The sequence below is a fragment of the Puntigrus tetrazona genome, chromosome 4 (assembly GCF_018831695.1).
Source record: "Puntigrus tetrazona isolate hp1 chromosome 4, ASM1883169v1, whole genome shotgun sequence".
NCBI lineage: Eukaryota > Metazoa > Chordata > Actinopteri > Cypriniformes > Cyprinidae > Puntigrus > Puntigrus tetrazona.
In genome coordinates, this window is record NC_056702.1 from 14,207,711 (window position 1) to 14,220,803 (window position 13,093).

General features: G+C 37.1%; 1 protein-coding gene across 3 annotated transcripts in view; it reads left to right on the forward strand.

Moving 5' to 3' along the window:
• Positions 1–13,093, forward strand: part of tbc1d22a (TBC1 domain family, member 22a) — a 117,189-nt gene that overhangs the window by 30,281 nt on the left and 73,815 nt on the right. Inside the window, exons 6-9 of one of the 3 annotated variants that reach the window (XM_043237112.1) lie at positions 1,365–1,493; positions 3,140–3,202; positions 3,505–3,570; positions 7,026–7,140. In XM_043237112.1, the coding sequence (XP_043093047.1) occupies positions 1,365–1,493; positions 3,140–3,202; positions 3,505–3,570; positions 7,026–7,140 (373 nt within the window). The remainder of the gene's footprint in view (positions 1–1,364; positions 1,494–3,139; positions 3,203–3,504; positions 3,571–7,025; positions 7,141–13,093) is intronic. The other 2 variants (XM_043237114.1, XM_043237113.1) reach the window with 2 other exon arrangements.

The following is a 13,093-nucleotide window of genomic DNA, read 5'->3' on the forward strand; positions in this document are numbered from 1 at the left end:
ATATATATATATATTTAGTGCATGTTCTTACAGAAAAAAAAGGGAAAAAATACCACTCCTAGATGCTTCTTTTTCCTCGTGTTTGTGGCCTTCATTATTAGACAGTAAAGAAACATTGTGGAGAAGTTTGTGAAGCAGCTTGATATTCCTGCCGTTACACGGCTCAGTTGTCCTGACGTAATGCCTAGTGACCTCTCAGGATTGCCATTACATCACTTCTATTGCCCTTTTTATGTCTTTATAGCGTTTGCTGGATTCCTCTGCTAATGGAAAAACAAATATGTTAAAAATTCATGTTCATTTTAAGTTCCGATCAAGTAATTAGAAGCGAAAAGGAAGAAAAAAAACCCCTTTTTTTATTTTTAACTTATTTTTTGCTTTGTCAAAACATATGTATGTAGTATTATTGTAACACTTTAAAATAAGTGGATGAATAGCTTCCCCTCAATAAACTCTCCAATTTTCTGTTTATACTTAATAAAGTAGTTAAGTATGTTAAAGAGATCTACAATTAACAGCATGCAGAATAAGGCTTTGTGTGCTTAAAACGTATTAATAAACGGCCAATATTTTAGAAATATGCACGCTAATAAGCAACTAGTTAGGTTTTAAAATAGTGTTATCAGTTTTAAATGCAAACTTTGACATATGGTGGAATTTAATAATATATATATATATATATATATATATATATATATATATATATATATATATATGTATATTATACACACACACACACACAGTGTGTTTTCTAAAGGCCTGCAGGGTCAAAAGTCTCCCACGCACGACAACAGGTTTATTAATTGCCATTTCCAACACCGCAGCATGCTTTTTCTTTTAATAAGAACATTATTTATAACGCGTTAGTCTGTTAGACTTAATTACATGTACATATGTTAATGGAGCGTAAAGAAGAGCTCTCCTTGGCACGCATACGTCTCGTCACGAAACCCGTCTGAGCGCGGAAGTAAAAAATAGCCACACGGGGGAGCGTCTCGTGTGATAAATGGATTTCCGCGCTTGTAGATTTTCGCGCAATCAATTACTTTATCAAGAGACTTTCTTTTCTGGGCCCGAACATCTGCTGCGTTCTCATTCTCTTGCCGTGGCAAGTAATAAGAGGAAATGTAACTTTAAATGTGACCGATGTCAGCTTTTGGGCCCAAACTTCAAACCTTCAAACTTTTCCCCGGATTCTGATTTCAGCTGACTCGAAATGAACAGCTATTGTGCTGGTGCAGGCAAACGAAGCGTTTCGTTTGCGAGCGCAGATCTATATCGGATCGATTTAGAGGTATCTTGTCCGGCCCGGTGTAAACATTAACTGTTGTATTTGCTCGTTTTTTTGTTTTTTTTTTATACAGGGGTACCTGCCAGCCAATGCGGAGCGGAGAGAAAGCACCTTGCAGAGGAAGCGGCAGGAATATTTTGGCTTTATCGAGCAGTATTATGACTCCCGTAATGATGAACACCATCAGGACACGTACAGACAGGTGACTATATTTAATCCTGGATGATTCGGTTGATCTTCCTCTGATTTGTTGGTCCTTAAATAAGCGTCATTAGTCAGAATGTACATATGTTTGATGTTAGGATACGTTAGGTGAGAGGCTATATGAAATGAAATGAGCTGAAAAATAATTTTAAATAAGTACTTAGAGTTTTAAGCACAGCAAATGCAAAAGTTTCACCCCCTCAAAATGACCCGCTGCTGGTTCTCTGGTGCGATGTAATGTTCCCTGAGTTTGTAACGCATGGATATTTTAGCAAACAGACAAATATGCATTTGTCAAGCTTAGCCGTTCAACGATGGGAGAAAAATAAACGTAAAAACAGACTGGTCCAGAATAGTTGCTATTGTATAATATTTAAATAATGCGTGTGAACTGTGCTTTCGTACGAACTGGTAACATGGTGAGAATTGCAGATGCCAACAAAACATTTATAGAACAAAATTATTCACATTGTGTGCCTTAGTCATAGAAAAAGGCTTCCTACGGTACAAGAGAAAACTGCTAACTGAACTTAATGCGAGATGTTAGCAATAATTAGCTGAACGTAATACTCTCGAGATAATTCCGATCTTCCTGTGATTTTCTCTTAAGCTTCCTGGCTTCCCGTAACTCTGCTGTTAATAGAAGATTTTTTAAGTTAGATCAGGGTTTTTGGTTGCGTTTGTGTAGTGATTGAGGTTTTGTCAAAACACTGGTATGTTATGAGATCATAGCGTTTACCAATGCCACCATCAGATAGTCTTTGATATTTAGATGCCGGTTATTATTAATATTATTTACAATCATTAAGACTCATTCTTTGATTATTTTGATTATGATATGATTAATAGCTAATTCATTATATATATATATATATATATATATATATATATATATATATATATATATATATATAGCAAATATAGCATATCTATAAAACTCTAGAAATATTTAAATATAATGTCTGTAAAAATAATGTAATATTTAAGTATTAATCTAAAATTAAATGTGAAAAGGTGATATTATTATTAATATTAGTTATGACATGATTAGTCGACACTTAATTTCTAGGGAAAATGTATTTAATTTTTACTGTTGATTCAATTACAGAGACCGTCTTTGCATTTAATAACAAATTGTTCAATCCCGTCATTGTATTCTCCTTATTTTTAGCGCATCGGCGTAAACGCGAATCAAATTAAAACGTGTAGTATTCCTATTTCAGTCGCGTTATAGAGTTGCAGTACGGACATGTGGATCCCTCAATCAAACTGTTAACATTTCGCAGGCCACATTTTGCGACAGGATACACACATGCCAGTGGTCAACCCTTTGAGAACGGTTTCAACCACGCCATCGTCTGTACGCATGCATAGCACGACAAATAATTACCTGCACTTGAAGCGTCCGTAAAATTAAAAATGAAACCAGTTTATGGAACCATTACGCAAAGGAATTGTGAAGGGGATGTCAGGTGGCATCGTACGTAACTATGTACTATAACCTTTGAAGAATAAATGGTGGATTTTATAGCTTCTTCTTCCTTTTCTCAGTTCCATAACTCTTCATGTTCCGGACATCCGCATATCGTATATATATATATATATATATGTATGTATGTGTGTGTGTGTTTTCTGAACCATCAGATTCATATAGATATTCCCCGGATGAGTCCGGAAAGTTTAGTTCTGCAGCCGAAGGTAACTGAGGTAAGGACAGATGGACCTCCCAGAGTCACGTCACATGCTTCTGTTCTCCAACCACTCAATAGCATGTCACTCAATCATCATCTATCTATCTATCTATCCGTCTGTCAAATTCTCTGTCTGGTCAGTCTCAAGCCCAAAATGTCGTAAAGCGTGCGTTAGGGTACGCAGGAAGTAATATACCAGAATGTAGTGAGTTTCTTCGCGGACTTAAACGTCCGGGCTCATTTCCCGCCGAGCTTTCTCGCCGGTCCCGTTCTGTCCTAACCTGCTTGTGCTCCTCTTTTTGTGTCTCTTCCCTGCAGATTCACATTGACATACCGAGAACTAATCCTCTTATACCTCTCTTTCAACAAGCTTCTGTGCAAGAGGTGAGACGTTCGCACCACCCATTTTACTCAGCTTGACTCGTTCATCCTCACAAACTCACACCCAGCCACAAGAAAGCATGTTATACAAACGGTTCATCTCAGAATGGACACGCGTGCGTTTTTATTTCCTAAATGTAACACGAGGAGGAATTATGACTGTGGTGGTCAGTGTTTTCAGTGTTTTTTAAATGCTCGTCGTAAACATGATCCGTGCGTAACATCGATGCGTTTGAAAGAATGCACCAAAATCTAGTCCAACCTAAAAGTAAGCGTTTACTGTGTTAAGGATATGTACCCAAGTCGGAGATTTGTTATTTTTTTTATTCATATTTATATTGTAAACCACTTTAATCAATTTAAAATATTGTTTCACGTAAATTAAATGTAAAAAAAATAAATAAAACCAATTTCTCATAATTCTTCAACCGAAAAAACCCCGAATAAATCAATCAAAATATTATATAGTATATTATTTTAAAAAAAATAAAGCCCTTTCTATTTCTCTCATGTAAATCTAATGTATAACTTCACAACGGTATCCTTTGTGTCCTTTTTGAGTGTTAGAAAATATCAGTTCCAATTTATTATAATTGCATGGACAAAAGCAGTTCTTTAATGCATTTTCTTCTTTATTTCTTTGAAGAAACTGAGTCATACGGTTTTCAAATAATATCAGAAGAGTAAATAATGACCTTTCTTAAAGAACTCATCTTTTAAAGTGAGTTTATTTACGTTTAGTCTGCTTGCTTTGAAATACCATTGCTGCAAAATATCACATGAGAAAATGCAAAAAAGTCTTGTAATAATGTCTCTTCTATAATGCCTTATTCTATATCCCTAATTCTACCCAATACTTAAAATTAATAATTACCCTAATAACTATTAATAAGGATTTTTTTCAGCGGGAAGTTGAAAGTTGTAGTTAATAGTCAATAAGTGCTTTTTAGTTGGTTTTATTGGAGATGCTGGTTAAGTGTTTTTGTTGGCGTGCGTAACCAGACCTAACGCAGCCTTGAATCGCATGTTCATGTATCATTAAACTTGCTGGACATGAATTTCCTTTGCATCGACACACCTGTCTTTGCAGTTTGGCCCTGAGCAAGATGATTTCTCCTCCTTTTCCCCGGCCGCCTTTAAAAAAAAAATGATTCCGCATTTAAAAGGACTATCAAAAAGCATGCAGTGTTAAGTGAAAGTACGGATGAGGCCTCCACTCTGGATGTCTCCTAACCAAATAAATGGATAATGTATTCGCTTCGGGCGCTCCAATACACTCCAAGCTCGCTCATTGATTTCTGCTGCCCGGTTTAGTGTCTAATTTCCACTACGTAATGGGCTTCTGGAGGAGAGCGAGATCTTACCATGACTACCTCAAGGAGAAGAGAGGAGACGGGAGGGTGCGAGGAAGAAAAGAGGCAGGAGATGTCAGCTATGTGGAGAAACTTACATTATCAGTCTAAAGTCTTTGATAAATGGAGCTTTGATCATAGAATAGAACGCAGATGAGAAAGGCGCACCATTTGATCGACAGGAACCGGGGGGAAAAAAAAACCGAGCGCGAGCTGCCTTGTACACATTTATTGTTTAGGGCTCAACGTGTGAGATGAGTTTATTTGGGGATGACAGATACATTACGCCCTGAAAGGAGCGCAGGAGATGTCACTTGCAGGAGGCAGAGAACAGAAGAGATGGAGTCTTCCATTTTCCCTCTTGATTTGAGTCAAACTTCATGCTTCTTTCCATTGAGGTGACAGCAAGGTGAGACAAATCCCCCCCCCCCAAAAAAAAACACATCAACAAAAAAGTCACCATCACTTTAAATTAAGGTGTTGTTTCCAAAGAAAGGAACACACAATTCTCACGAACGTTCTTAGTTATTACAGTCAAGGATTCAACAAGAAAACCACCTCTGCAGTTAAAGAACTGAAGATTCAAAACAGTGCTTCTGTGTTCATAAATGGTTTTAAATAATGGTTCTAATAATGGTTTTGCCATGTTTCTAGATCGCATATTGTAATCGAGTTAAAAAAGAAGACCAGGCTGAATGTGCATTGTGACAATAGTAAAACAAAAAAAAAAATAACAGTACACAATAACACATACATTAATACTGTATATTTTTATGAACATGATCTTGCTATAACAAAATATTATTTTGTTCGCTCTAGCTCAAATGACAATTTTTACATTCTAATGCTTTCTTAATATATAATCGATAAAACATTTGAATACGAGGTGTAATGCTGATATATTAGTATACTTTTATCAAATACATATTTTAGCTATAATATATACTTTTATCTAATATAATTTTATCGAACGTTCCATGGGCGTGAGACTACTCGGCAACCATCTCTGAAACTCCTCTTGGGCGTCTCTTTGAATGACAAAAACATCGCATTTTCCAAAACGTTTGCCAAGCTTACGATTAAATATCATTTTTGAAATCGCTAGTGAAATCTGACAGCATAAATTTTGCTCAAATATAGTATTTTTCAGGCTCGTTCAGCCAGTGTGTCTTAGACGCAATGTATTAACCGAGGCTTCTAACAACAGCTGCAATGACACGCTGACTTCACCGATTAGGGATTGGCTCTTTCGCTCAGAGGGCGGGGCTCTATTTGATAGAGTGGCAATATTGATTGTAGCCTTTTTTTTTTTTTTTTTCCCCATTCAAAACTAAACGACACGTCTTGGGTAATGTGTAGTCTTTAGCCGCTTTTCCACCATCACTTTTGAAGAACCGTTCCGTTCCGGAGTGACCTTTTTATTTTCCACTGCGGGGCTGATAACGAATTCAATTAAAATGCATTAGCCGTTGCCGTGGTGACACAAATGTTTGCATATGATATGAGGTGTAAATAACTGCAGCACCGTTTCAGGCTCACGTACCTGACGGTTCTGAGAACCTTTCAAGCCCGATTGTTGGAAAAGCGACTTTTGACTAAATTAAACTACATTAAACTAAACTAAACTCATTGAAATTATAAATGATAGATTGATTTATGTTTTTGACGCACCAACCCTAGCCCTAACTTAATCTGCACCCTAAAATCTAATTGTTCAATTGCAGTGTTGTGCCAGAAATCACAATTATATAAATCCAGGAACGCATCCAACTTGGCAAACCACAAATAAAGAGAGAGCCCCATCTAATAATAAATATGCACGCAGCTACTTGTAATTTCTCACCTTGCTGTCTGTGCTATTGAATGTTGTGATGTTAATGATTAAAAAGCTCAGAAGGCTTAATTGATTTTCTTAATTGATTGCTGGCTGGGGGTGGCTGATCCCACTGTGTCTCTAATTAAAACCGTTTGAGTGACCTTGCACGCTCAAATTCTACTACTAACAGTTTTTATGTTCTATTGCATGAATCATTACGTATCAATATCTTCTACGTACAGGTGCTGTGTACATATACACTGATATGGTCTTTTGCTGCTTTTTACCAGATCTTTGAGAGGATTCTGTTCATCTGGGCAATACGGCATCCAGCGAGTGGTTATGTTCAAGGCATCAATGACCTTGTCACACCCTTCTTCGTCGTTTATGTTTTCGAGTATATCGGTAAGTCAATAAACCTTTTATAGTACAAGATACATATTTGCGTATAGGGACCTGGCAAACTCCAAAAGCAAAACTGGGCAAAGTCACTAGTTCTGCTTTTGATGTTAAACCAGCATGGGTGTTACATGCCCAGTGGCATGGATTTTAATATAATTTCTCAATAGCAATTTCATAAAATTTGTCATAACCTGCCCCTTTAAACTTTTCCAAGGATCTTTGGTATCTTTGTCAGATTCAGTCGTCGTGATTGTTCCCAATGCCTTTCATTTTCTTGACCTTTACACCTTTAAGTGCTTGATTTCCAGTAGACTAAACGGGATGTCCAGACTAATGATTTTGAAGGGCCCAGAGGGACCCTTGCAATGCACTTATGAGACAGCAATAACCTGAAACCGTGCAATGAACAAGGGTGGCTCAATTGATGCACTCAAAGGGCTGAGGATGGGGGTCTTTTTCCCCAGGCTCTGCGGTAGTTGGCGTCCATGGGGATACATTTTCCTGGGTCATTTGACCTTGTCTCATCCTGAAGAATCAAAGCCTCCACTTTGTTTTTACAAGTTCTGTCCAGTTTTGTCCTTCAGGCCTGAAAAATGCTCTACACAAGCACACAAATGCTTTTCGTGACAGTAGTTGACCTGAAAGAGAGTGGTTACATCGCATCAGTGCTCATTAGCATACATTTCTCCCCAACTCCGTTGCATTGCCAACCGTTGCAGTTGCTCGTGTCACCGCGAATCACACTCTCCCTTGAGAATGAGTGACTTCTGGGTGCTTTGTCGCACCGAATCGCTGTCAACGTGAATGCTCCTTTTGGAATTACATTGTAAACCGTTAATGCAGTGATGTTTATGTTTGATAAAGTGTATCTGAAGCTTGAGCAATGAGTGATCCCATTTGTAACTTCATAAGTAATCAATCTAACATGTCCAGAAGAACATCTTGTCATCATGCGTCCTGCAGTGATATATCTTGGTTTCGATGCGCCATTTGTTATGTCCTTTCTTGTTTTCTCCCAGCACCGTTTCTTGTTGTTCTCCTGGTGAAATGAGATGCTTAATTGTTCCTTCTCTGAAAGGCGTACTTTATTCCTGTTTTGTATGCCGCTGTTTTTGTATGCACTATGTGTATATTTGTCAAAAGATGATGACAATGCCTTAAGAAGGCCCCTGTTCTCCTTTGATAAAGATGTTTGGGTGAACTCTCTCTCTTCAGTGTGTGCGGAGGAAAGTTTGGTGGAAAATCTACCTGCACCAACTTTCTCAGCAATTTATTTCCCACAACTCCACCCGGCGCAATAAGGCATGGTGCCATGTGTGACAGATACTCATTCAAAGTGTGCTATGTGGGCCAAGTGCTGACTGCTGAGGGCAAGCAGTAGCAAAACATCACGGCTTCACTCTGACGAGAGACTAATATCCATCAATGCCTGTGTAACGGCAAACGCCAAAATTCACTACTTGTTTACAGTGTATGGGGAAGGCACTTTAAATTAGAGTAGCTTGGATAGGTACGGTTGCGGCCTGCGCAAAGGAATTACGGATCATCTACGGATAAATGGTTATTTTATTCCACACCATTTGTGAAACAACAGAGATTTTTTCGAACGTTTTTCAGTTACAGTAAACGAGGCTGAAGCTTTTAAGCTTAAAAAAAAATTAAAATACAAATAAAACAAATGTATATAGAGTCAGACTTTTTTGTTAATTTTGGTTGAAGGTGGAGGATCCATAGATTCATTAAAAACAGCCAAATAAAAACATGATTTGTTTGTAAGTCACTGTTTTTGTACCAAGGGAAGCTAAGGTCAAACGTTTCAGTGGTAAACCTAGTATCTGGTCCGTTTCTTACAAAGCTACTCTCCAAGCACCCTCTTTTATTTTTCCTTAGTGTGAATAAGATTTTAATCTAAGAACTCAAGAAAAACCAAACACACAAACAAATAAACAAAAATAATAAGTGTGTATGAATATGGCTTAATAGTGCTGTTGTGTATATGAAGATTAAAACTTAATGCACCAGAGTCAGATTTTTATTTATTATTTATTTATTTTTGTTTGTTTTTAAGTCTTACAGGTTTCAATGAACTCTTTATAATTAGCTTCTCCCAACGTTGCTCGTCTGAAATACTCTGGATCACAGAATAAGCCTTTATTTAAATCGTGTAGCCCTGAAAGAAACGTGCCCATAAATTCCTTTTAGCACAATCATGTTATTTCTTGAAGCCACAGATTTGTTTATGATTCCTGCTTTAAAAACCGTATGATGACAGGGCTAAATTAGGGGCCAGTTAGTGTGTACATTGCTGTTAGTGCCTTTCATTATTAAACAATCATTTTCATTACTCTTCTAAATAAATGCAAGAGGAGACAGTGAAAATATTCATTGGGCTCTTCTGCCTTCGTTCTGAGAGCCTTCAAAATATATCTGAATACAATTTGCTTCCAACAAATGAAATTTCTAATTTGCTCTGTGAGTTCTATTACTTTGAGGGCCAAGGCCTGATGGAAGAAAAAGCACACTGAAGTTAAATTCAATCCTATTGATTTGTGCTAGCAGCAAGACTGCAGGGAACCTTCCTCGTGGTAGTCAAACTATTGTACAGGAAGTCTGAAAGGTTTTCTTTTTTTTTTTGGCAGTTTTTGATTGCTTGAGTAGATCCATCAGCATCATGTTTGACCCACGTTCGTGATTCTTCTGGTCCAAAAAAAGTTTTAGGAGTTTTTAGATACAGAGCATCAGGAATATATAATACCAAAATGACAATTCAATGATTATCTGGTTGGATAAATTTATTTAATGGTAGGACGTTGTGAACTATTTTTATAAATAAGCACCCATGCATGTCAGCAAAAAAAAAAAACCATATATATGTACACGATATATATGAACATGACCGTGGCTGTTATTTTTTGTGCTTTGCATGCATTGTCCTATAAAACAAAGCTTCGGTTGATCAAAAGCACAAACCAGGTTAAAATTATCCACGGTAGCATGATTGATAATAACACAATGAAATTCTGATTCATTTAAATACTACTATGATGTTGTAACTCTTAACATTCATGACATTTAGATTAAATATGTAATGTTATCCTCTAACCTTTCAGCTAACGTGCAGTTTGATGATTTTCACTGGGGAAATTGCACAAAGCAACTGTGCCTTTTAATCTTTAAAACGGTGTATAATTTAGTAGTGTATAGTAACGTGGGCTTAAATGACACGTTTCTCGTATTGGCTGAGTCCACGCACTATTGCATCTGATGTCCCTTTTAAGTCTCTGCTATAATAGATTGCATCAATGCTGTTTCACCTACAACGGAAAAAGAACATTTTGCCTGTTCAAAAGCAAATAGCTCTTTCTCAGAAGGTTAATTGCACAAGTAATAGTAGAAACGTGACTTTGTTTTCCTTTTGGACTGATTAAACGCATCTGTTAAAAGCACTTTTTTCTCTTCTGGAAATTTTGCGGAAATCTGATGGGAGTAATTTCCCTCTACATTAGACATTTTTAGGTTTAAAGTTTCATTTGCCTTGGCCTATGGTATGAATAAATGCTTCAGAACCGTCAGACCCGTCCAATATCTCCATTCATTACTCTTTTAATCATACCGCTTCATTTGCATAGCTCATTAAGCTACATATGTCTATTCTATCAATATTTTTAATCTACAGTGCCGTTCTTCATGAAAGTCTCCATCTAATCAGACAGCCACTTTGTCTCGGAAGGTTTTGTTCTTTGACCACTCTGTTCTTCTCTCTTCTTTCCGTTCAGACCTGTTTTTCCATTAGACTGCTATAAAGTTTTATAATTGAAAGTAATGTGTGTGTGATGAAATGGTATGTGCAGTAGTGTGGCACACTATTGATTCAGGAGGATGATAGTGTAATTTGCATCGTCTTCATATAGATTCTCCCAAAGTAATGTCTGGATGGCAGATGTGGATCAGTGGCGCTAGTGTTAAAGATCTGGATTGGGTGAACTATTAGTGTTGGCAACACCATCAGTGCTGGTTGAAGGAATAAAGAGTGAAGAGAGAATATCTGAACTGTTAGCAGAAAATGGACAAGAACCGGGCTTTACTTTAACCTGGAAGACGTTCTTCGTTGCCGCAAAGATGGAGCGACCCAGAAACCCTACGACTTTGACATCACGTAAACCTTTTTGAGGTTCTAAGCGTTCCTTCGAAACTCTCCGTACTTATGGGAGGCACAGAATGATTCCTTCAAATGGCAATATTGTTGTAATTGTTGATCTGCTGGAAAGGTGTCATTTTTTGGCTACTTAGACTGAGCGATTAGCCCATCCAAGAAGATACATTATAGCAGATTTCCACCGCAAAAACATTGTGGTCCACAGAAGATAAATTTCAATCACCCTGAGCATTCCTGGTTCACGTTGTGCATATATCCACAGCGGGGGCACCATGGATCACATAGATTCCAAATAGCCTATGTCTTTTACATCATCCGCATTAGGTCCACTAACCCCGTAACCGCTGACTCCTGCTTTCAGTCTTATCTTCTGGCAGGTCTTTGTGGGCCATTCATTGACTAAGTGCCATGGGCCTCCACAGCTGACTTGAACAGTTAGTGGTGTGTGACCCACAATTGAGGCTTTAATGAGTATCGGTTTGTTCGGATTTCTCGGTTTGAAGAACTGAGCCCAGTGCTGATTTTAATGCAGGTCTGATTAACTTTCCTCATTTGCTCTAACGAGTTGTTAAGTGACTGCCTTGGGATGCCTCAGATGTCTAGTGGCAGGTATTTCTCCTCTTTTCCTCTTGGTTGAGTTCTCTTCGAGACCTTCCTAAGCTGTTGACGAGCAAAGGATACCAGCAGTTTGATTGTATAGTAAATGATGTCCAATTTTTATGTTTAATCATTAACACGTAATATAATGTTGCTTAAGAACATGAAAGCACCAAGTAGCATGACGTTATGTAAATGGCTATCATGACATTATCTGTTAATATCACATTGCTATTCATTAACGTTACACTATTTGATAATGTAATGCAAAAAAATATCATTACTAAATGTTACAACAAAACTTTAATAACATAAAACGACTTAATGGATAATATAGCATAAACAAATATCACAAATTAATGCTACATAAGTGGTAAGTAATATTATTGTAACAAAAACACAACAAAATATCTTAATGCTTGACATTAAGGGATTACATAATCTAACAGAAATGGTTAGTGAATAATTAACTAGCAACATTAACAGATAATATAACATTAACTTAAACGATTAATTTTCTTACGTCTTCATCCATAAGCTGAGCTACGCCTCGCTTTGTGAGCTGCACGAGTGTAAAATGCCAAAAATGATCTGGAAAAATCGCCCTGTCATAAAGTCATTCGTTTTCTCTGACTAATCACAGTTATTGAATATTTTTGGATCTAGTTTAATTACTCGGCTATAAAAAGCTATAAATTGAATTTCTGCGCAGATCCTCGCTCTGAGAAATCACTTCTTGTTCATTTACATCTGCGAGACGTGTCATGCTAGACTTGGTGTAGTTTATATCAATTAACAAAATAATTTCTAACGTCACTTGGTCACCCGTGAAAAGGTATTTGCTCTCTTTCAAAATTTTTATCAATTTATTTATTTTTTTGCATCAATTTACAAGAACCGCAAGTGTGGTTTTATTGTCTGGCCACGCTCTCTTAATGCCTCATGAGTTTCCCATTACAGCACATGTAATGATTCCCCTTATGCTTCTAATAAAAGCAAATGAATTCTTTAATAGGCTAATCTTGCATAATATTTCACACTCAGGGAAGTTCACCTTTTTTTTTTTCGTACATTCAATGCTAATGTTTTAGTGGCTGCGAACAGAGTTGTGATGATTGTTTATTTCATCTCCATTCTGCACTTTCACACCAAGTTGTTTCAGATATTGAGGTTTATTGGACTTCAGCCATTCTGCATAACTCG